Source organism: Leuresthes tenuis, unplaced genomic scaffold, assembly GCF_036924035.1.
Source record: "Leuresthes tenuis unplaced genomic scaffold, fLeuTen1.0.hap1 SCAF_11, whole genome shotgun sequence".
Classification (NCBI taxonomy): domain Eukaryota; kingdom Metazoa; phylum Chordata; class Actinopteri; order Atheriniformes; family Atherinopsidae; genus Leuresthes; species Leuresthes tenuis.
In genome coordinates, this window is record NW_027325365.1 from 12183362 (window position 1) to 12208876 (window position 25515).

The following is a 25515-nucleotide window of genomic DNA, read 5'->3' on the forward strand; positions in this document are numbered from 1 at the left end:
ACCTACAAATTCCTGCACCGCACATGTAGAGAACGCAGCATGGAAAAGCCTGCCTTTGTGGATCTCCAGCGTGACAAAGGGAACGTGGAGTTTTCCATTTCTCACGTGGTTAAACTGATGTCAACACCGGAACACCACTTATTATATTAAACTTTTAATAAAAGAACCATCATACCAAACATAAAGTACAGGGTGTCTAGAAAAAAAAAAAGAAAAAAAAGCATTACAATACTTGCAACAACAACAATTGCATAGAACAATCTTTCAAAAACAAAAAAAACAGTGGTCTGGAGATATAATTTCAGATGATCTGGAGTTCAACCTCCTCCCACCAGTAAGTGCTCGCTGAAGCGGTGGAGAATGAGACAATACAGTGTGCGGTGAAATGAAAACCATTTTTAGAGAAAAAACAAACAAAAAACAGCCACAATGTTAACCTTCGCAACCAACAACTGATGCACAGGAAGCAGCAGGAGCGCAGAAGTGTCTGCCTGCTGACCGGGTGTCCCAAAAGAAAGAAAAAAAAAAAAAAAAAAAAGAGTTATAGATCAGCCCAGGCGTCACAGCAACTCTTAACCTTGCAGAGGTGCCTTTTTCGTCTCTGCAGATGAGTCAGGGCGACACAGTGCCCCGAAGTTCCTGTATAGAGCCGCGTGCAAAAATAGCGCCGCCCACACAGAGACTGTCTTGCTAAATGCTAGATTGAATAATTTGTGATTACAATAATGATAATAATAATGGGACATGGTAAGTTTTGTCAAACAATGATTATTAACACCGAGAGACTTCAGTGAATAAAGGCAAATGCTTAGCCAGACTGCATAGAGGCAAAACCAACAAAAAAACAAAACAAACATCTGGCCCCTTTTTTGGGTGATAAACTGAGTGATCATTAATCTATATTACAAGTTCTCCAAATCTAACCAACTATTGCTCGGGTTAAAGTAAAGCAGTCACTTATTGCATTTCAGAAACATTCACTGCTTCTCTGCAGTGTTGTCAGAGCACACGGCCAACCTCATGAGAAAATGTACCTCTGTGGGTCCTTGCAAGGAAGCCACATTCAGAGGAGCGTGCAAAGCAGCTTGATTTGATTTTAGACTCATTATATATATATATATATACCTATATAACCAATAAGCTTGAGTCATTTCCACCAAATTCGTATAATAAAACATCTGTGACACTTTGGGTAGAATTTACAGTGTAGTCCCAGTCGGTCTTAAACTCTCTTTTGGTTTATTGACCCCTTCGGGAGGCACTTAAACATTTGAGCACTACTCTACACCCAAGATAAAAAAAAGATCTCTGCGTTTATTTCCTCAGTTTATCTCCATCAGTTTTGCAGAAACCAACCAGTTACAAAAAAAAACAAAACCACCTCTTAATTTTCACGGCAGACTCATTACTCAACTAATTTTTCCTCTTTTGACGTTAAAAAAAAATAAATGTCTATGCTCCCCGTGACCAAAATAAGAGATTTTTCATTTTAACCTTTGCATGACTGTGTGATGTCATCATAAAATTCCAGATACATGTAAAGGCAGCAGAACAGTATCTATAAAGCTAACACCACATTAAATGCTTGGGTTAACAATAAATAAAGATTACTTTTTAAAATCCAAAATAAAGCAAGGCTACATTTTCGATATGTTAAAATGATTCTTGAATATATTTTAGTAAGAAAAGTAAGGGTTATCACATTTTGCATACTCTTGTTACAATGAATGGTACAGAGTTAAGTCTTTCCTATTCTATTATGCAGAGGCATCCCTGATAACTTTGCAGTCTATATCTGAATAAATTGATTATCACTTTTTCTGATGCAGAATTCATCCTGTAGAAACACTGTACATTCATGCAGTTCTTAAATAAACAGTCAACAGCTGCATTTGGAGACTGATTTTAAGATGATGAGCTCACCTGTTTGAATTGTTTAAATGTCTACAAAACATGTGTGATGTGAATGTCTAAAAAGAAAAAAAAAAAGCTAATCTTGACAGCACAATAGGTCGATTTTCCCAGCTGGGAATGCCTATGACGAACAAAATATGATTTGAAGACAAGATAAAAGTCCCCATTTGTAAAAGAAGTGCATGCAAAAGAACATGTTAGACTTAATGGCTTTGTAATCCTTTTCTATTACCGACTGAAGCAGAAAAACCGTGGAGAGCTCGCTTTGTCCTTGTCCAGAATTGTTCCATTTGCTGGGTTGACTTCACAGTGCCAGCCGCCGAGAGGCGGCATGTCTGAAACATCTTGGTTTAGCCGAGCTGCTTCTGGAGGAAGCATGGGATTTTAATCTGATCCAGCCTTGCTGGATCAGGAAGACGGATCGGATTTCATCATGATGTCACATCAAGTATCATCCCCAGAAAGGACTGAAATGTAAAGACGTGACATAGACACACAAATACACACAAACACCCGTCCCTCTGCTAGCGTGCTCACATGGAAGTAGCAACTGAAGCGAAGCCGCAAAAGGATGAGGATGACTGATCGGATGCCTTCAGTGGCTGCTGTCCTCCCAACCACAGTCATTCTTCGGCTTGGTCAGTTTTCGGACTAATCTCTCCAGCTCTTTGCGAGACTTCTGCTCTTCCTCAAGAAACTGTTTCATCCACCTGTTCTCCTGTAAATGATGTGGGCGATGAAAGTGTTATTAAGTGAGAGTAGGGTCCAGTCAGAGCAAGCAAAAAGTTAACAGCCTGCACTGAGCTATCGCAGGCTGTCGTATGCATATCACAATGACATAAAGCCTCATTTGTGAAGCAGCTTTCGTGCAGCTTCGAACGGAAGAGAAAATTAAATAAAGTAAACAGTACAAGTAAATCATAAATAAATACACTTGATTTATGCAGTTTGTGTGGTTATGACATTTCCCTGTAGATAAAAGATGGATGTAGCTTTGAGGTCTACAGAAATTAAGCCAATGCAGAAGGGTTTTTGATGTCTGCAGCACAGGAAAACACCACTGAATAATACTTAATAATAATAAAAAAAAAAAAGGGGGATCAACTTCTCTCATGAAATTAGTAAGAAGTCCATCTTTTTCCACAAGTCACTGTGGTGCTATTAGCTTAATTTACTCCCTTCGATCAGCGTGCTAGTGATTGTTTTGGAAATGATACCATCATTAGGTAGACACTAGACCTCCACGAAGGGTACGTTTGCTACTATGTACCACTTTGTGGTTGTGAATTGGGGGAAACAGAACAGGAAGTGCTTAACCAGCGCACACGAGTGACATTTCTCAGTGGAGTAGGCAATATATTTTCCAATGTAAGCTTTAGAGTGCATGTAGCTTATTCTATTCAGCTTTTGGCTCAATACAGTTATGGCCTGTTCTTTAGTAAATTAGACAAACAGAGCCTCAGGGGATTCAGATTTTTTTTCCCCCTCTTCATTTCACATTTGTTTCACATTTAAATGCACAACAGATGCTATTGACAGTAAATTAAAACTCCACCAATGCACCTCAAAAGTTATTACTTGTGATCCCCAACATTTTTAACAAGAGGAGGAGAAAGTGTCCTGGTCAACAGGATCACTAACAGAAATTATAGATCTGCCTTGTTAACCGAAAGCTGGATTAAAAATAAATAAATAAAAAAATTCAAAAATTCAAAGATTTAGCCATTGCGATGCCATCTTTGGGTTTTAAGTCTTCAAGATTATTCCATTTCTCTAACTCCAGTCTCGCTGCTTATTCCTCCTACTTGTGGTCTGACAATTGATCCTCGCAAAAATATTTTGTTTACTCTCCATAGTGCTAAAATGCACTTGAAGGAGAGAGAAAAGAGCAGAGAGGATGCTCGCTGGAGGAGCTACAAGCAAAAATAAAGTTTGTGGAAGTTCTTTTTTTTTTTTTGGTAGCTGTGACTGAAGGTGGCACTTTCAATCAAATTACAAGTTTATAATACTTTGTCACAAACAGCTTTAATAACAAATCTGACAGAAATGATTAGGTAAAATAGCGTGTTATTGGATCATTAAAATAAGCTAATTAAATCCGTTCTTATTGCCAGTGTTAACCCCAGTGCTCTGAGAGGTGAAGCTTACCGCTCCAGTGATTAATGCATTTGTGATTTATTACATCAATTATGAGTCATCTCACATACCTTTTTCAATTCATGAACCTCGTCCTTTAAAGCGTACACAGCATCAACCAGGCTCCTACAAGTTCAAAGTACAGCACATGTTACGTTACAGGAGGTAGAGTTTACAAAAAAATGCAATGCATTTCAAGTGAAATAATGCATTTATTACACTCATATATGGAGGTTTGATCGGCTTTGAAACAACCAGGTGATTCTGTGTCTTAAAGGCCAAATCAGGATCAATGTTAAACTCTTAGTGACGATTTGGAAAAAGCTATCAGAATCCATGTGCAAATAATAAGAAAGTCCTGAATCAAACAAGTAAAGAAAAGCCTATTTTTCACAGAAACAACACCCTTACTTTTCCTCAATAACTGTCTGCCCGTTGCTCTTCATCTCCTCCACAATGATCTTCTCCTCCTCCGGCAGAAGCACCTGAGGCGCACACTCCTTTCGCACCGCTGCACAGAAAATTAATCGTAAACCTCAACTCATGGCTGTGGCAGATGTTAAAGACATGCGTGTTCTAAAAAGACACGAAAGGGACGAGCAAACACACACCTGTGGTGGTCTGGTGCAGGCTGGCTCCAGTGCAGTAAGCCTCAATTACCCGAAGAATTTGAGCGTCCTCCTCCAGAGCGACCGTGCCTGCCAGAGATAAGCATTAGAAAAAGTCCTCGTTTAGAGTTTCATTAAGTCGAGGCCAGTTTCCTTGTTCCTCGGACTTTTCACTTCACAAAGAGTACATTAAATTCACATTGATCAGTCAGTCAAATCATCTTCCTTCTGCTAAAATGCCATATTTCAGCTTTACCAAACTGAGTTATAACTCATTTGTTTCAATGATATGAATAACTGTGGCTATAGATTAAAAACAGAATAAAAACCCCAAAGACAACTGAATTATCTTTTTTTTAATTTACAAAACCAAATATCACTAATAAAATAACATCCAATTTTACTAGGGGAAAAATCCTACTTTTCCTCGTCTGAACCTCATCGTCAGAGGGCTTGCGTTCTTTCTTCCTGTTGCCCGGCAGGAACTTCTTCATAGGCCGTGGGCTCTTACTAGAGTCCTGAAGGAGTACAACAAAACATTTAGTGCATCTCTGCCAACACAAACGTTCACTGCGCCACACACCTGAAAGCTGAGGCCAAATCCAAACAGAATGCAAGCTTACAGGGACGTGCCTCCCGTATGTACAAACGGCAGAGAACAAAACAACCATCAACAAACAAGGCAGCAAGCATGTGGCGGTGACTGAGACCGAACCGGCCAGGTCATTTCTCTGCGCCTGCGGGACAGTTACAAGGAGGCCGTAAGGAGTGGAAAAATGTTGTCTAACTACACTGGCTCCAAATTATTTACATAAACAATTATATATTTGCCACTGACTGCAGTCGGGACTGAGGAATAATATCAAAGCTCTACTTGCAGATGATGCTGGAAAAAAAAGAAGAAAATATCGGTTCAAGGTGCCATCAAATCAGTTTACATTTTGAGAGATGTGGTTTTATGAAGGTTTCAGAAGGTTTCTTTTTCTTTCTGCTGATCTGAGTTTATTCTGGAAACAGAAATACAGAGGATTTCCTCTGCGGAACACATTTCAAGCAGAGGTGTGATGAATGATTACCAGTCACTGAAAATGACTGACAAACTTCCCAGTATGGATGGACAATGCACACTCACTATCAAGATTCTATTCTCACAGTAAGTCGCATGAGGTAATTTCCCCCCATGTTGCCAGTTGAAATCAAGAGGCAAACCCAAACATCTACTTTTAGCTGCGCAAACTGGTCCAAACTACTCAGGATTAACAGTAATGCACAGAGCAAAGATTCCGAATTGGTGCTCTGAGGTCTCACGGGGAGATGAGGTGGAGTGTGGCTGCGTGCCAAAAGCAGTTCTTTGGTGCTAAGGTCATTTCACAGCACACCTTCTTGAAGCACTTTGGCAGTGGATGGTACTGGAATCTTTTTTTCCACTCATTAAAAGCTTAAAAACCACAAGGCCCAACATGTTCAACAATCCAGCAGACAGAAGGGGAGATTCAAAGTTTTTTCAGAGCGTAGTGTTCAAAGCCACCAGAGGAATGATGGATCAGTCATAATGGATCATTATGACTTTTACTTAAACAGTCCACAACACATGGAAAACAGTTGCCACCAGGTTTATTCTATGATGTCAGCTTAAGTGCGTGCAGATTATTCAAATGTGCCAACAAATCCACCTGCCCCAAATTGCTTTTTTAGTACATTTTACTTCCACTGATGCATGAGAAAGGAATTTGAAAACATAACTGATACCATACCACACACACACGGTGACTGACACCTTACAGGGAACGAGAATGAAGAAAAAAAAAAAAGAAGCAGACTTGCAGGGCCACAGAAAACAGGAAACCATCAAGATAACAACGAGAGAGAGAAGTGAAGCAAACATGTCAGCACAACACACACACACACACACACACACACACACAGGCAACCCCATCCCACCTCCCAAACCCCCATCTTTACCCACGCACACACAGAGAAAGAAACACAGTTAGATCTAACCTTACCTTCATGATATAAGACATCCTCTAAAGAAGGCAGAATGGAAAGAGAGAAAAAGGGGAAAAACTATGAAAAACTACAATGAGAAAAAAAGGTTATGAGAGAGAGTTAATGGTGAACATTTTACCACCCATTCAGCTTTCACCTGATCGTAGAGATGGGCAATAGGGTGATTATTTTGTAGGAAAAAAAAAAAAAAACAGACACTGTTTAATGTAAAAAAAAAAAAAAAAAGTAATTTCATTCCTATATTTAAGGTTGCATTGTGGAAGGACAACACATCTAATATCTTTCAATTAGATATCAGTAACATATTTCTAAACGTCAGGACGGAGGCATGTTCAGCACCGTGTTGCAAACCCTCCACTTTTAACAACTTAACTTAACGTACCACTTGGGTACTGAGGAGACCAACTGCTGTCGTTTTAGTTGTGAAATGTTTTACTCATTCTTGCTTGATAAAGGATTTCAGATGCAAGCAGCCCCATATTGGTTTTCATCCTCATCCCTTTGCAATTACTCGTCTGAATTTGAATTCTCTAAATTTCAAATGTATACGTAGATGACAAAATCTCACAGTCTTCACTTCTAATACACTCAGCCTCTCTGGGAGGAATCTATATGCAGCTATATATCTATATCTATTAAACTTGCCCATTATCTGTGGATTTATTCTTCTGGGAAGATAAAAAAAAGCCCGCTGCTTAATTCTACCCAAAAAAACAAGCAAGAATGAGAGTGTGAGTGTGTGGAAGTGTGCAGCATTTGTTTTCTTTTTGGTGTTAAGGTTGCCTAAAAGTACCACATCACATGTCTGATACGTTTTCAATACCTCACTTCGTGGTAGGAATGTATAACAACTGAAAGTTTTTAAAGTGCTGACTTATGAACTCCTCCACCCACATGTACCGCAGATAGAGCATTGACTGTCATCAAAGTCAAACGGCTCACAACAGCTGCCGCACCCTGCTTTCCTAACCACTAGTCACTTATGGTGACCGATCGACCATTACTGGAATACAGTACTTTAGGGCAGCATCACCATGCTGTATTTCAGATAAACCTACGTTGCTCTCTCAACTGTTCCATTTACATCATCAAAGCAATGCCGGTGTTTATTGCTGCCTTTAGCGGTTGCCATGTCCTTTAACTGGCTCATATAAGCTTTCGTTATCATTAATGCCAGTTCAAGTACTCATTTATGTGCACATACTAATAATTTTGAATCATCATTCAGATTATTCTTGCTATAGCTCCAAAAAGCATAACTCTATTGAGCTGAGTATTTTTCAGAATTTGAGGCACCAGGTCTCAAGTCTTCAGGCATTCAAGTCAAAAGAAAGTCAAGTCACATAGCAGATTAATTTTTTTCAAGTCCACACATTTAGCCTACTTAATCGCCTTTTACAGTTATAGCTAAATTAATGCAATCTCTGTAATCAGTGTATTCCATGTATATAGTGGAGCGTGTTGTGAATAAAACAGGAGAATCTAAATCATTCTGATACAGAAAAGAGACACATGTGGGGCTTCCTACAGTTCCTGAGAACCATGCTACTGCATGACTGATTATGGGTGATCTGTGTGGGTTTGATTGTGCAGCACTTCAACTTCCTACCTCTTTGTAGCCCAGTGCAGCAGAGGGTTTGAGAGGCGGCGCAGGACGCAGACAGCTGAGAGACCAGGGCTTGCTGATCTTCGGTGGTTCCAGGGGACCGCGACCGGCAGCATTGAGACCACCCAGGTGGGGGACATGCGTGGGAGTACCAAGCATGCTCGGGTGCTTTCCTTCTACATTCTACATAAGACAGTCACAGCAAGCATACGTCTGAGAATTGTTGGTGTATAGAAAATGAATCTAGTGTTTGTCATCTTGGTTTTTCACACTTCATCATACAGCAGCATTCACTTTTGGTATTGGTTTGACTTTATACTATATACATGTTTGTTTGTGAGTGGGTGTTCAAACCTTTGAAATGGTGCCTGCTGGGCTGCCTCCTTTGGTAAAGGGCTGCAGGTGCTCCAGCCAGTCCTGTAACTCTTGGAAGCTACTGCAGAACACTGTGATACGGTCGATCATGCTTCCTGCAGCCAATAAACAAATTCGAACACAGGAACAAAGAATACATCCAATGAAAGTGATATATGGCTGATAAGATCTACCACTGACAACAAAAGAGAACAACCAATCTAGAGCCTGTGAGTCACACAAAGATCCTGTCAATTTGTCATGCCCATGAATTAGCAATTTATGGCAATTCTGAACAGTGTAAAACCTTTCAATGACAATAAAGGCATTCTATTCTATCTGTTCTCACTAAAAGAAAACGGCATCTATATATGTTGAAGTAGATTCTTCAACTTCTATGTGTGGATATTAGGGAACAGACACTTTAAAGCTTCAGTTTTATTGACACATGTCAATCATGTGCCTAAGTTCTAAGTTCATGTATGTAGCAAATGGCTTTGTTGGAAAAAGGGAAGGAATCATTCTGCCTTCGCAGGCTATGTGGTGTGCGCCCAGGTGGAGGCGTCCTGGTCGTGGGTCGTGAGCAGCACCCAGTGCAGATGGCCTCCTGTGATCCTGACCTGACTCCTCTGTATTCAGCCACACGTTTCTAAGTTTATTCTATTTGTGTGTGTGCATGTGTCTGTCCGTGTGCTTGTACTGAGGTGGGGGTGGGAGCTGCTTTTAAAAATGTAAAGCACTTTGTGCTATGTTTTTAAAGTATGAAAAGTGCTTTATAAATAAAGTTTGATTCATTAATTGATTGATATGTGTTGGCACCAGCTAGAATACCAAGAAAATAACAGCTAACATGTCACTATGCAGAATCTGCCGTATCTGGGTTTGGAGTGTGGTCATTACAACTATCAAAAAAGTTGATGCTTTACCTTAAAATCACTTCATTACACTGGATCAGTAGTTGCACAACAACCTCTCTGTAGCTCTAAGTTTATTCCACATCCATCTCAAGATAAATAAAAGATCAATCTTTTGACCAGATGCAAACCTGTGATGTCAAACGCATAGTGGGCGTTGTCTCCATCTTCTGCGTGCCTTGTTACTGTGGTGCCCGTTAAAGGGAGTCTTCCCTGAATCAGAAAATAAACATTGTGGATAGAATAAAACAGACCCCATTGTTCCTCCTAACATCTCAAACAAAGAAAAGGGAAATGTTCCTGCGAGGATATACTTAGCCACAATTTTTCTTTAAGAGAACAATAAAGACATAAAAGACACACTTATGTAGTGATGTGAAATGATGTATGACAAGAGAGACTGACTGATGTAGACAGATACCTCAAATCATTGACTTAAATTAGACAGACAGTACATTTTTAATTTGAGAAGAAAGAAAAAAAGCTCACATCTTTTAAAGTTTGTCTTAAATGACAAACAATTGCCCCAAATTATGGTTAAACTGTTGTTCATTACTGTGGTTGTTCCACTTGTCCTAAATTTGCAGCAAAGAGATCCTTTCATTGAGCAATCTTAATGTAAGAGACGGATAATGAAAATCAGTCTTCTGGTATAAAAATACATTCTAAATATAGGCTGAAAAAAAATTTAAAATAGCAGCCTGACTTAGATAAACCAATGGACCCTCTTGTAAAGTTTCTGTTTTAATTGAAAGATGCCATGTTTGGGGAGGATGTTAAAAAAAAAGAAGGACTTTTCTTCCAAACAGGCAGGATATTTCAGAGTTGACCCGTCTGCTGCATGAACATCATTTTAACCCAAGTTAGTTTAGACTTTCTGCAAATTCTTATGAATGGATTTTCTCTGAAGGACAATATATGCACAAATAAATATAACTCAAAGGAAATCCATCTTAAAATATGTCTTATGCACAATAATTTTATGTACAGTGAATATCTCACCTGATAAATAAAGCCACTCATTCGGGGGCTGGCAGACAGCATAATTAACACATTAGGGAAAAGCATAAGGTAGCGCTCCTCTTTTTCCTGCAAGATAGAAAAGATTTTGTTGGTTTTATTGCAATAATGCAGTTAAGGAGCAAGGTTATTTTCAAAAACACTTTGTCCACTTGTCACCGATAACAAGGCGGCTATGAATGAGCTTGTTTGATGGGTTGCTTGTTTGAAATCATGTGCGCGGTACTTTATCTTGCACCTACTGATTCAAAACCCACCATCGGAAAATATCAGTACCAGTTAGACTGAGAGAAGCTTGGCAAAGCAGTTACTTCTTAGATACATGCAAAATAATCTACTTCTATGGTAAGTTCTGAAACAAATGACTGGTAGGGTGGTTGGAAAGTGGTTGGTTATGATTGCTAGAGGGTGAATAAAAGTGTCTATCTCAGGCTTTCTTCCAACCAGGGCCTTAGAGCGGACCCCTACACAGAAACCACACACGAAAGAGGAGATGACTTTATTGACTGTGTATGGCCTACTTAAGTTTCTGTTTTGATACTTGTGGGGGATATTGAAAAAAGCAACAAAGGAAGTCATATCTAAGTTTACACAGTGCATGAACACTGGGAATGCAACAAGACATTTAGGCAGTCATGATAACTACACATTAGTTTTAAATAGTTTCATACCGCAGGAACGGAACAGATATAGAGAGAAAACTATGCAAACATACATCTTGACTTAACTTCAGTGAAATAAAACTTTGAAGATGAGGAAGACAAGAAGTGGAAGTATCTTTTAGGCTAATTTAGTGCTTTGTAAAGCAATAAATCTGGCAACAGTTTTCCTTCTACAATAAAACCTGTCCTCTGATGGACTACTGGTTACTTCTGCTCATCCTGGATTTCTCACCTCACTGCATCCATTTCTCACATGGACCTGGGACATGTAGACCACATGACCCAAGCTCTTCATGGCGTCTCCCTCCCATCCCCTCACTGGTTCAGACAAGATCTGCAGCTCCAGGTTCTTTCGCTTCCGCAGGTCCTGGCACAGTGTCTAAACACACAAACGTATGCATCAGTCAGTGAAATTTAACAATAGAAAAATAAGTGCCCTCTTCTTGGTTTGAAAAAAAAAAAAAAAAAAGTTTTTTGTTGAATAACTTGTTTTCTTGTCTTGGACACACTGAGTAATAAGCAGGAGCAGAAGCAGAAGCAGGGATCCCCCCCCCCCCACACACACAGTGGATATGGCTGTGGATATGGCTTTCAATAATGTAACCGTCACCTGTGGAATTTACCTTGAAAGCAATTTTCTTTTTTTGTTTCTACTCAAACGTTATGGGAGGTAACTGCCATCATACAGCGAACCATTTTCTGGTGCCACTCTGGGGCTCTCCCGCTTCAAACAGGAAAAATGACGATGCAACATCTATGATTTTCCACTGCATGTTAAATGAGTTTCTGTAGACAGAACACTGCAGAGCTATCCTCCAGTCCCTCTCCCTACTCAACCACACATTTAAAACACAGAGAGAAATGCAAATAACATCAGGCAGCGTTGTTGATGTGTGTCTTTTTTTTTTTTCCCGTTTCCTGTGAAGCCCTGCCGGGGAGACGACTGACTCACAGCACTTATTCTTACCCCGAACTCAGATCCCTACCGAGGAAATAGTGTCTCACGGCAGCGTTCATTCAGGTTGAGATGTGGTTGCTCAATTGTAATTCAGTTAATCTAAGAAGGTATTTCAGTTCACACCTACGGTAGGAACAATGGAATCGCTCCAAACAAACCGGAGAAAAAGCATCACACTTTCAGACACAGCTGCTGCAGACATGGACAACATTAAGATCTTTCCCTCTAGTTTAGACTGAAAAAGCTTTCAAAAAAATACTGTTACCTGTGCGTAGTCCATCAGACAATAAAAATTGCCAAAAATACTTCATATTTGGAGGATATTAAATGTTTTAGTTGCTTTATTATAGTGTCAAATGTTGTGAATTCTGTGGATAATTTAATAATCACCGGAGACCAGACGCAGGAAATCCAGCTGCTTAATAATTTAGTTTTTCAGAATCGAGAATGAGACTGTATGTCATGCTGTGATGCATGATGGGACGGGAACCCCATCTTACAAGGAATGCTCCATTGTTGCTTGTTTCGTTTGGCAGAAAGAAAAATATAACCCCGGACTTACCACAAGGCTCCTAAATGCTGCCGTTGCCTTTATGATGTCAGTGTAGTCTGGATGAGCTTCCTGTGATACAGAAAGACAGCGACGGATCAAACATAACAGCCCGAGTCGAGCCCAAGGTACAGTTCTATAGTCAAAAAAGGACCTCCCATATTGTTTCCTAATCACTTTTCTGTAACCTTAATAGAAAACGTCATTAGGTCAGGAAAAGATGGGAGGAGTGGACAAAAAGGAAAAGAGTATCCGATTGGACTTACATGTGCTGTAATGAAACCACAGATGCTACAAACATGGACAGTTAAAAGAGCACGAGAGCGTATGCAGCATGGATTCTGACTGATCTGTTAGATGGTTACGTAAACAGAAAATCCATATTGTTGTTGCACTGAAAATGGGATGTGCACACCAACCATCTTCCTTATATTTGTATATATTCATGAGTCCCAGTGAGTATGACTAATTGCGATGAGAAAATAATGACAATGAAAGTAACTGATTTTCATTTTGAATGTTGCACCAGCAAAAGGACCTTTGGCAGCGCTATCTATCCCTTCCATAAGAGATGATCCCCTTCATCTGATGATGCTGATTTCCACTAATATCACTTATTTGATCAGAGTATATCAAATGTCTATACTAAACAGATATGAACACAACAATTCAGTGCAATCTGTAGTTGCAACACAAATCTATACATAAATCTATTTTTCACAGTACAATATTTATGGAAATGTTCAACCGTACCTCCACGTGTCTCTCCAGCTCCTGCATCAGGGTCGGGTACTTTTCGAGCCTCACGAAGGGCTTACTGAGGCTGGTGGTCAGGGTCAGGATTCCTGGAGAATTTGCTCCCTGGCTCTCCATGAATTTGTCGAGCTCTTCACTGTCAAATGCACACATTATGCACGCAGTATAGATAAAAGTTCAAGGACACTTCAGAGATGTCAACTTGTGGTGACATGCGAACCTGAAAGTACCATCAAATCAATAATGCGGATTTAAAACAAGAGGGCATGAATAACCACTTCAGAAAAAAACAATCACAATTTACAAGCTCATTTCCAGAAAACGTTGGGATGCTGTGTAAAATGTAAAATAAAAACGGAATGTAATGATTTGTAAACCTCATAAAACAAGATTTCATTCACAATACAGTTCAGAACCACATAAAAACGAATGAAATACTGAAAGTGAGAGATTTGAACAATTTCATGGAAATTATGAGCGGATTTTGTATTTGATGGCAGCAATACGTCACAAAAAAGTTGGGACCCATACTCATAGGGGTCAATTTAGAGAGACCAATTAACATGCTAACATGTGTGTTTTACTGCACCCAAAAGAAGAAGAGATGCTACACAGTGGTAAACATGGCCCTGTCCCAACCTTCGGGAAGTGTTGCTGCCATCAAATTTAGGATATGCTTAAATTTTTCATGACATAAGAAAATGTCTCATTTTGATCCACTTTTCTTTGTTCCACTTTAAATGAAACATTGATTTATGATTTACAAATGATTCAAATTCTGTTCTTATTGAGATTTTTATGCAGTATCGGCTGTTTTGAAACTGGGGTCGGGTTTCAAGACCGAGTTTTGACTATGAAGCCCCGCGTCCAGATGGTGGGCAAACAACAGAAATGGCATTCACACACTCGCCGTGCTGTTACCATAAAGCCAAAGTTCAAATATGCAAGCCTATCGTTCATCAAACATTCTGCTATCTGCGTAATTAACGTGACGAATGATGCCCGAAAAGATGCAAAGTAGGGACTGAGGGAAAGAGGAAAACCTGCCGAGTGGTGTGATGAATCAAAACCTGAAACACTTTGTAAATACATCGACGAGGAGAGAGACAATCATATGTGTTCACAGCATCTATGATAGTCAGGGGTGTTAGTTCAGATGGCATAAGTGATTTGCACATGTCTGAAGGCACCATTAATGACGAATGATATGTATATAAGTACGGGTTTTGGAGCAAGAAATGCTGTCATTCAGATGTCTTTTTCACCGGCCATGCTGTGCCGGTAGACCTCACCGAAGCACATTCTGATCGTGTTACAATGACTTTTGACTCGAGGAGTTTAGGTCCTACACTAGCCAGACCTGCCACTCACTGAAAGCATCAGCCTCAATATGAAACCAAAGACTTCAACAAAGGAAAGGCTCCGAAGTGTTGAATCCTATGTCCAACAAACAAAAAAAGGTTTCCGCAGAAACTGAGCCTCTCAAACAAACCTCCAAATTTCGATTTATTTGTGGCCACTGTAAAAATATCTCGGATGCTGTGACGTCAACATGCTGTACAACACTTCCGTGGCGCATGTGAGAAAGCAAAACAGACCAATAGTTTAACAGGTTGCACAGACAAGGTCAAAGGGTGCAATTTGTGTTGTATGTGCACGTAAACTGCAGCAGGATTACTTCACTGCAAACTTGCCACTGTGCTTCGAAAGTAACAACATTTGTCACTTTCCGGGATCCAAAGCTTCAGTCAGACAGTAGCCTGATGCAGTGATAACAATGAGTGAATTAGAATAGGCATGAAAGGTTTCTTCAACTGAAATGCAAATGTGCTTACTGTGAAAAAGGCCTGTGTTTGCCTCTCAGCATAACCACAGCTCTATATATCCTGTCAGTTAGCTTCCTGTGTGTAATTCAGCTGGTGTGAACAGTGTCTGACAAGACACCTCAATGTTACTCAAAACTGTCTCATTTCAACTGCAGCGTGGCTATTATTTTTGTGCCGTTTTTGTTATGCAATTCTTAAGCTTTCAACAGCAGCTCATATTGAAGAAAAATAACATTTTAACAGTGACTGAGGTGAAAGGCAACTTGCAGCACACTGGCACTCAAGTTTACGATCAAAGAGATTTTTAAGACGGTAACAGGTTGCCACCTTGTGGATCTAAATGAAACTACAGCTCTAAACAGAAAATACATCTCAAATCAATTACTCCAATCATTTCAGTCACGTGTCAAAAATGATGGAAGAAATGAGTATTCAAAAAGGCTAAAAAAAAAATATTTTTCAACATTCTTTGCCTTTGGTTCCTCAAGTCCAAGTAGGACAAAGTCAGTGAAAGTATCGATTCTATCCTGACTGTGTATTCTGTAATCTCTAAATAAAAGAAAAACAGCTAAGAAAAGAAGAAGCATAATGATACTTTTGTTTTTCCCAAGATGATTGCATTGCTCCTAAATCATACTGTGACCACCACCTGTGGGGAATAAATCCATGTGAAAAAAACACAGCTGTCCCCAATAAGAGCCAGTCAAAGGCAATTAAATTCTAAAAAAAAACCAAAAAAAAACCTCAGAGTCAAGGTAATTTAATCTTCATCTCATTTCAGACAGCTGCAGAACGGATCCAAATTTTTGCATTATTTTTAACACTAAAACCTTCAAGAGCAGGGGCTGACCTGTGGTCTGTGAGGATGCAGACAGCCCAAGGGTGGCTGGAGCAGTAGGTCAGGTAGAGATTCTTGATCTGACACATCAGGTTTAGGTAGCAACCCGCCACTCGCTGCTGTCCCTCTGGGACCCTGCAAAGCCACAGAAACAGTCACAGAAGTTAGGAGTGAGAAAAGGAAAAGGTCCATTCATGAATACAAAGGTCATTTCAGACCATTCGAACTTTAGATCCCAAAGCATATGAATGTATTTGAGTTACTCCCACACCACCTGCTTGTTTTCAGTTATTGAGAGGGTAAGAGTACCCACCTGTGCATGAATGCACCAAAAGTATGCATATCAATGTTTTTGTCAAATAAATGTGTGTAAAGATAGTAACAGCAAGATTACTTGTTTCAAACACTTCTTGACTGTAAGTTGCTATTTTTCCAAAGAAGAAATTAGGTCTCTTGAGGAAGGAAGTGATTTGCAAAAACATGAAGAAGTGTGGCCAACATGAAGAATCACACCACAACTCACAATGAGAGGAATGACTTACTTGGTGCAGTCCTCCAAAGCCAAACATAGTCCCTGCTGGAAGGTGAGGATCTCCTCCAGGTTTCCACACAGGGTGGCACTGTCGGTGCTGCTCAGCCTGAATACGAGGAAGAACAGGGGCAACAGTGAGTGTTCTATAACACACGTGACTGAAGAGAGAGAGAGAAACATGACATAATACTGACAAATAGGGGGAAAGTTAAATTCCTATGAAGTATGTCTGTAACAGATACATCAACACTCAATGAGAAATTTCCGATCATCAAATCAACTGAAGCGATTTCCTCAGCAGTTCACACTGCTTTATGGTCTAAGAGTTTCGAGTGGATCGAGCATGTCTCGTAGACGTTGCCCTTACTTGTCACTGGCCTGCAGGGGTTGTAGGTAAGAATTCAGCACTGTCTGTAACTCTTTGACAAACTCCTTCTCATGGTCCAAAATGTCCTGAACCACCTGCAAACACAGCAGAACAGGCAGAATACTGATCAGATGCCAGAAATGCAAATATTTTCCTGGAAGCAAAATGAGGAAATAGGCACTAAAATGGCTATCAATCAAGAAAACAGGACTATTTCACAACTCCTTATTATATTTGCTGTACGTTTGGAAACTGAGAAAATCACAAAAACTGAGAAATTCAAAAAAGTTTCATTTGGAATTAAATAATTAACTCAAATACAATGTTAAGATACACCATTTGTTGTTGCAACATAAAGTGTACACATCTTTCTTTTTTTTTTAGCGGTCAGATCAGTCCGACTCACCACGCTGTAGTAGTTCTTGGTCAGCTGAGATCCTTTAGGAGATGCTGGCTTTTCTGAGGAGACAAGAAACAAGGATCAAATGTGTTAACTGATTTTGAAAAGATTTTAAAAAGGGGTGTAGGGTAGCTCAACTGGTGAAGCAGAAGCCACATGTAAGGATAGCTAAGTTAAGACCGAGTTTGAGTCTTGGGACTGAGGCCCTTTGCTCACTCTCACTCTGTCTCTGCCTGCTTACCTCTCCTCTTTTCACTAAAAATAAAGGCAACTGGAGCTAATGAAGTAACAAAATCCTCCTGAAAATATTCAGACACCACTAACCATTTTAGAAATTACTTTGGGATTATAAATGTTTATATCAGGAACAAAAGGCAACACCATGTGTGTGGGATTGATTCCACTGTTTTACTCGGGTAGCACTGACATCCTGATCCGGACAGCGCAGCTCAACTCACCGCAGGGTTTGACCTCGCGGACGTAGTTACTGGGAAACCAGCCCGTCTTGCCGTTGAGCGTGCCCTCCCACCATCCTCCTTCTTCCTGCCGCGTCACAAGGATCACGTCGCCTTTATTGAACGACAGCTCGTCCTCGTTGTTCTGCTTGAAGATGAAGCGGGCCTTTACCATCTGCTGCCCGCCACCACCGTTCTCTGACATTTCCTGTTGGAGAGGTTGCCAGAGTCAAGTCAGCAACACAAACACTGGCGTTTCCATGGCTCAGATCCTAAAATATCAGAGCCGAACTGACAAAGTGATCAGTCGGCTTTATCAGCACAATATTGGCCCATCATGGGAATATCAATATCAGTGTTTCTGAAAATTGTGTATTTGTGTACATTTACTTTGTGTTTGGTTTAAGAATCAGCAAAAAGAGGTTATATTTTGTTGAAAATATATCTGCTAAATAAGAAATGCACTATTACCAGCCCAGCCTTTCCCTGTAAGAATGAGGCCTTGTAGGTAAAGTGGGTGATGCACAGTTGTTGGAAGTGAGTGGCTACATCCTCCTCTGTTTGGAGTGTGAAAATCCCACTGCAGCTGGAGCATGCCAACAGGCACGTTTAGATAGCATATAACCAGTTACAGCGTCTAAGTACGCTCACGTTTCAAGCATAGTTATCCGAACGTTGAAGATCGTGTTCACTGCCTCAGAAATGGGAATAAAGCCCGGCTGGTGAGAAGTTACGATGGGGTCACTCTGTCCTTCCTCAAAACTGCTGAGTTGACAGTGAGAGAAAGCTACAGCTATGAAGCCAGGCATGAAGAGAGAAAATCTACAACCACAGGTCTCCCTGAGAAGGTGGAGGCTGCAGATCCGTAAAGGTTACAGTGTTTAAGTTGAGGGAGTTGAAGCATTACTAATCACTTGCTGGATGTTAATTAGTCTACTGGTTTTTCGCTGAGCATTGATGAGTGTGGTCTGTTGCATGTTGCCAGGACTTGAACTGATGTTGTTGTCAGACGTAAGTTTTTATGCTTTATAATTCAAGAAGCATAAAACCACGCCTTTGTTTATTTTCTGGAATCTTTTTTTCTTGGCAAACACCACCACTGGTGGCAAACTGGTATTAAAGAGTTTTCTAAGGTTTGTTCAAAATGCTGACATTGACAAATATTTAGCGATGTAAAATATATATTGAAAATTAACATTTTTTTCCAAGCAGAACATATATAAAATCACGTACCGCTGATTTGGATGGTCTGCGCAGGGAGCCTTTGGATTTGGCAGTGGACAGTGAAGATGTCGCCTGACTAGGAGAGGAGGAACCGGACTGTGGACATCTCTCAGCGGCACAATCTGTGGACACACACACACACACAGAGGAAATATGGAGCCTCATATTTAGGTTACATTAATCATTTTAATGGTTTTCTCCCTCACTAATCTTACCTTAAATACACACACATGCGGGAGCACATAATTTGGGGGCTGACAACTTGATGATAATTCGTGAGTACGGTCCATTGCTCTGCACAGCCCCAGGACAGCAGACCCACACAGGCTAGAAATTTGTAATTCGTCAGAATAATCTGATTCCACCAGAACAGACACACTGCGCCATAAAAAGATCAAGCAGCTGCCACAATGGAAAACAAGTTGCAGCGCTCAGATAAGAATATATATCAGAGATCGCTCATGCAGTATCCATTTTGATGCCACAAATGAGTTTGTGAATAACAGACATATGTCCCCACAGCCTATCTAACTTCTCCCCTGATATAAATTTCATTTCAGAGAATGACATCGAAAACTAAACAGAGCCATCACTCGGCCACCGCAGCAGAAGAACTGTAATTTAGGGGCAGTAGGAGCCAGCTGTCCCACAGTATGAATGCAGTTCTGCAGTCACAGAGGCATCCATAACGCTGCCAGTATTCACTTGAGAAGTGACACATGGCAGCACTGCAAAACCTCTAAGATGCTAGCAAACAGGAGCGCTCACAGAAGATAGCCCATCGAATGCCAACTGAATGCTCGCCAAGTCCACCATCTAATCCTTATTCAAATCACAGAGGACAAAGAAAGAATCCAAGTGCACAATTAGGCTTATTAACCTAAACTTCAGGTCGAATAAAGAACTCAGATGAGAGGATAAAAAAATAAAATGCAATCGAGTGCAATTTCCCTCACAGGCAGTTAAACAGGATCATTTTTAAACCTGCATCAAGAATGCATTTAACTTTGACACACCTTAAAAGGGGGAAGGCAGGGGATTCATCCATATGCGGAGATATCATCATTAAAAGATCACCGAAGGTGGTGACAGGTGGAGCTCATGGATCCACCCCACCAACAGCAAAGCCTTCCAAGCCCTTCTGTCAACAAGGCTTTGCGGTTACCACTGTATGCATATAATATTTAAAGCATTTAACCTGAACCAACATAAATGCTGAGCACAGAAACCCATGAGGTAAGAGCCAGGGCTGGAGGATGGCTGCAGCATAACAGAGGCCTCTTGTGCTCAGTCACATCAGCTAAGTTACGACTGATCCACTTCAAAGTAAGTTCAGTCACAAAGATGGGTAAAGCAAATGCTGGACATAGCTAGTCTGTAATGGACTTCCATATCAGTCGTTTGCCAGGGCTCAAAGAGGCTCTGGCTCCACCTCTCACATTGTGCCACGTGCCCCCACTTTCATCAAAGTGCATTTAAGACATTGAGAATCGAGAAAGTAATTGGAAGAAGAACATTTGCACAAAGAGAAACTGCAGCAGGTTACAGCATGTAGTGCTGAAACTATTTCAACAATGAATGAATCATAACTAAATGCTTCCAAAAGACATGCAGCTTTTTGTTATTATTAGTTATCATTTTGAGCCCCTCCAGCCTCACTGTTGTTCAAGCACAATTTAAGGTAACCCACAGCCCCAAACACACGTTCCCATTCACCTGGAATATCTGGAATCTACTTTAAAGCACAGAGATGTGGCCGATTAGTTGAAAAACAACAGAATAAATCATTTCAAAGCTGGATCCAGGGGGAGGGATGGTATCACCTCATTCTAGCCCCCAAACAAGGAATACTAAATGTCTGCCAAGCTGCTGCAACACAAAATATTCTATTTGTTGTCTTTTATAAAGAAAACTCTTGAGATACGTTTGTCGAGGTGATACATTCACATGCAGGTACATCAATCATTTCATATGTATGTATAAAACAACGCCGCATACTGTTCAGGATGCACATGAGTAAACACAGCATGACACAAACACACACTGCCACCCCAGCTGCCCATCTCTAGCACAACAAATCAGAATTTCAAAAGGCTCCATGAACAAAACCATTCAAATACGACTTCACAAAATACCAAGTGTACTCATGGAACAGATTTTACAGTTTCCACAAGGCACCGAACCTCATCTGGCATACGCACAAATTAACTTTAATCAGTAATCAGTTTTAATTAAGCATCTTGTGCTGTTTAACAAATCTATGTCACACACACACAACTCTACAACTATCAGCTGTTCAACAGCTGCCATTGTTCAATATTCAATTCAGTGATATTTCAGTGCATCATTTCCCTCGATCCAACACAGTGTGTCCGATGCACTCAGAGATCATATCTATATGTCAGCACTTTGCATTGGATCTATGTCATTTTATGCAAATAATGTCACTTTGGAACTTTTGATTCCATGTTTCTGTATAAATCTAAACATGTTCTATGTATCTTATATAGGTAGATATATTTAGTTGAACTCATGTTATTCTTTACTCTCGTTGTTGCAACGAGTGAATTTCCCCAGTGGGGATAAATAAAGTGCTATAATGACACAAGCCAAAATGAGGAATTCGTGTAGCTTTGCGGCGCAGCAAACCTTCCCCAACACGGGGCTCAGAGAAACAGCCAAACTCTTACCTTGTGTGGCAATGTTGACGGCCAGCAAAGTAGTCAGGACCTTGCTGAAATTCTCTCCAGTGTATAACCACTCTGGTTCAAAACCCTGGATGGGAAAACACAAGAGAAGGTGCAGTCAGACCAAAGTCCCCCAAACCACCTGCTCATACAAGTTGGAATCCACTCGATGTATAAGAGGAGTAAGTCAAAATTAGACCTTCTGAACAGAGCTGACCCGCGGTGTCTGCCGAGTGTACAACAGCACAGACAGCAAGACACTGACTCTGGTTTGTTACACGAACCGTGGAAAGACACCCCCACACAATGAAACACACAGGGCTTTACAAAAGCCTGTAAAAAAGGCAGATATAAAAACTGACATGCTGAGCGTGACCCACATTTTGTGACTTGGGTGTTTGTAATAGAGCACACAAGGCCAGACTCATTTGTAATTCAGTGTTCACTTGTGTGTGTGTGTGTGTGGAGAGAGATGCTTCCACTGTTTACTTGGTCTAGAAACAGCTATCTTCTTTCTTCCAGCGGATGAGGTTTCTCATTTTAAATAAAACATCTTAAATATAGAGTTTGAGCAGTGTAACCTGGCTCATGAGCTGTACACAGACTCATCCAGTTATGAGTGACCATTATGTCTCAGGTATGTTATCTGTGACTTTAAAGACCTACTCAGTGTGCTTTTCATGAAGCTACAGTTCATGTGTAATGATTTATCCAAAGCAAAAAGTGCTGGGAAAGAAAGAAAAATAAAATCCAGCTGCTGCCACAGAATACAATTAAGAGAAGTATAGGTCAGTCATCCCTGTTTGGGGAATAATCAGTAGTAGCTGATGCAAGCAATGTGATTTTGACTTGATTAGGGTAAGTCATTTCGGTGAGTCATGTTATGAATATGTGTGACTCTTAATGACGGCGGCAGTACTTAATATCAGAACATAGACATATTCTCATGCAGGTCATAAAAAAATAAAAGGAAGGAAGAAAAAATAGGCCCTGCAGAGTAATTGGTGCTTCCTCTTTCTTCATCTCAAAGCAGAAGTGAAAATAGTATGACTGCTTTCTTTGTGTGGTCACAGGACAAACAGGCCCAATCTGCTACGGCAAAAACAAGAGAAAATATTCTCAAACCATACACATCACCCAAGGAAGGTCAGAGCTTGCCTTAGTGCCACAGACGTCCTGTGGCTGATACATCTGACAGTGGCTCTTGGAAAACTTCTGCCAATGACCTACTGGCTGGCTGCAAAAGCTCTAATTATGGTCTACAACAGAGTTGGTGGATAAAAGCAAAAGAGGACCTCCCAGACATAACAAGCCAGCTGGGCAGGTCTACGAAACCACTGAAGTGAACCAGGCTTGCTGACTCAATTAGCTGTGTAGAGAAACCAAGTGATGTGTTTCAAAACCAGAAGTTTATTTATATCCATGGAACAGACATTAATGTCCAGTGTGGCAGTCACAAACAGGCTGGGACAAAGACAGAGAAACTCCCAACATCTGCAAATGATTTGCCTCGAACCAATACAGGGGACATCTTTTCAATATTGCAGGCCTGCGATGGATGCTACGGAGGGTTCTTGACTTGTGGTAAAAAACAATGTCAGCTGATCAGCATTAGAGTGGAAAGAGAAAGGGAGCTTACAGGGAAGTAAAGAGTGAATCACTGCCATTTTAAAATAATAAATATTTAGTAACAAGAGCCAACTGTCTCCTTCCCAACTGGTCTGTGGAAGTGAGTGACAGCATGGCTGTTGATGTGGTTCACTCCACACGGATGTGCGAAGAAAGCATATGTCAACATGGTCTGTAGACCACAACACAAGCAAGAGTGTGATCAAATCTTCCCTGTGAACTTCATCAGACAACAGGGGCCGAGTAAGCTGATAATGACAGAGAAAGGTCAGCTCGTGTCTTAAAATCTACACATCTGAGCATAAAACTTGTCATACAGAAGCAACTTACCTCCACTTTCAAGGTCGAGCATCCCCTTAAAAACTCCTTGATGTTGGCAATGCAGTCTGCTTCAGTTTTCGGGTCCTGGGAATACTGTGCACAAGAAATAAATATATAAACACATACCTCGGCTTAGTATGCCAAACAGACATATGACACACTTAACCGGTTCAGCCCGACGCTGCCGTCCTTTAAGACACACTAAAAAGCACATAAAGTGACATTGTACTAACAAGCCGAGTGTAACCCGCAGTTTAAAGCAAGACTGGGTTATTTCTGCGTCTCCTTCGTGCATTCATAACCATGAACACCACAGAAACTCCAAAGGAGCCATATTCAAGCAAAACATCCGCTCCCTTCGCCAACTTTCAAAATAAAAGCCCATATGAGCTGCGGCAAGAAGCGTTTAAAACTTTAAAGGAAATTACACTTTGGCTTGTAGCTGTTTAACCAAAAATCACATTGTCCTCTTCGACCAATGTGAGACTTACAGAAAAAACATTTGAGTAATAAAAGTTTGTTTAATTTTTAATTTTTTTTTTTAAAGATGCTACTTCCTGTTGGGTTCAGTTCGTCTCTGCATTGACGTTAATTTAGACTTTTTCAGAGGGGGAGGTCGCTTCGGGAAGAGCAGTCGTTCAAGAGGAAGTGACGATCTTAATTTGCAACTGATACCATTATCAACTTTGTCATCTCAACACTGAATAAGAGTTATGTTTATGCCATTAAAAGTCAAAAGCTTGTAGCTTCAGCGTCATCATTTGTCAGATCTCTGTAATATGTGATATGTTCCGTGCATTCGACTCTGAACAAGTCTCGTTTAGGTGGTTGTCCACACTGACCCACTCGCATGAAGAATGCGGAACATTTTTTCCACGCTTCACAGGAAACAACCTCTTCAAATCTCACGTCTGTAAACTCGCCAAACGCAGCTGCAATTCGACGCAACGCGCATCTTATGAGTCCCCCAAACAGACGGCTGTTAAAAACTTAACGGGCTCGAGCGCAGGGCCGGCTTGCAGGGAGAAGTTCGTGGTGGTATCACTTTCCTCAAACCCCTCCCTTCTTTTCAACAACAGCCGCCGATCATTTGTGCCAATTGTTTGCTCAACGAAAATCAATAGCTCACCTTCGGAGATAAGCCAGGTATGAGCCGCTCTGTGAGTTTGCACAGGACGACCCCATCCTTCAGTGATGTTTTCAAAAAGTCCTCCGGGTCCGCGATGTTCTTTTTAGGAGAACTGAGCACTCCTAATGAGATCAACCACGTTACCGTCTGCTCCTCAGGATTCATAGCTCCACAAAATGATCATTGCCTAAGCCCGCATTGCTTAAAGAAAACTGGCGGCCTGTTCCGTGTATCAATATGCAACTCACATCCGCACTTCTGCTAGAAGTTGCACAAAAAAAAAAAAAAAAAAATGCGGAGGGTGGTGGAGGGGTGGTTGACGGCGCTGTTACAACACGCAAAACTGATTATCACCCCTACTGGCAAACAGGCACCTCAACAATAGAGAGGGTTCTTCATTTCCGCCTGCAAAGCAGCAGACACTGGGATTTAGTTTCATATATGACAAATGGAAATGCAGCAGAACCCAGAAAGCACCATCAGATAACTCATCTGACATGTACCAGCGTGTTCCTCATGAGAACATCTCTACTGAAAGAAAGGAGAGTATATGGGAGACGAGCCTGCTACTTTGTTATTGTATTTACAGCTATTATCTGAAAGATTTATAGGGAAATTA

General features: G+C 40.7%; 1 protein-coding gene across 2 annotated transcripts; it reads right to left on the reverse strand.

The window, feature by feature from the left end:
* Positions 1–409: 409 nt before the first annotated feature.
* Positions 410–25248, reverse strand: arhgef6 (Rac/Cdc42 guanine nucleotide exchange factor (GEF) 6). Of its 2 annotated transcripts, XM_072395456.1 has the most exons (22): positions 24897–25247; positions 23777–23860; positions 21821–21905; positions 19140–19252; positions 17910–18114; positions 17458–17510; positions 17052–17146; positions 16695–16790; positions 16165–16287; positions 13486–13624; positions 12745–12804; positions 11457–11603; positions 10545–10631; positions 9674–9755; positions 8629–8744; positions 8278–8457; positions 6665–6685; positions 5080–5176; positions 4662–4748; positions 4462–4561; positions 4122–4176; positions 410–2632 (listed from the first exon to the last, which is right to left on the reverse strand). In XM_072395456.1, the coding sequence occupies exons 1-22, from the start codon at positions 25059–25061 to the stop codon at positions 2510–2512; spliced, it is 2313 nt and encodes a 770-aa protein (XP_072251557.1). In that variant the 5' UTR covers positions 25062–25247; the 3' UTR covers positions 410–2509. The 2 variants fall into 2 exon arrangements, with proteins under 2 accessions (XP_072251557.1, XP_072251558.1); XM_072395457.1 differs by lacking the exon at positions 6665–6685 and having other exon boundaries at positions 24897–25248.
* Between the last annotated feature and the right edge of the window lie 267 nt (positions 25249–25515).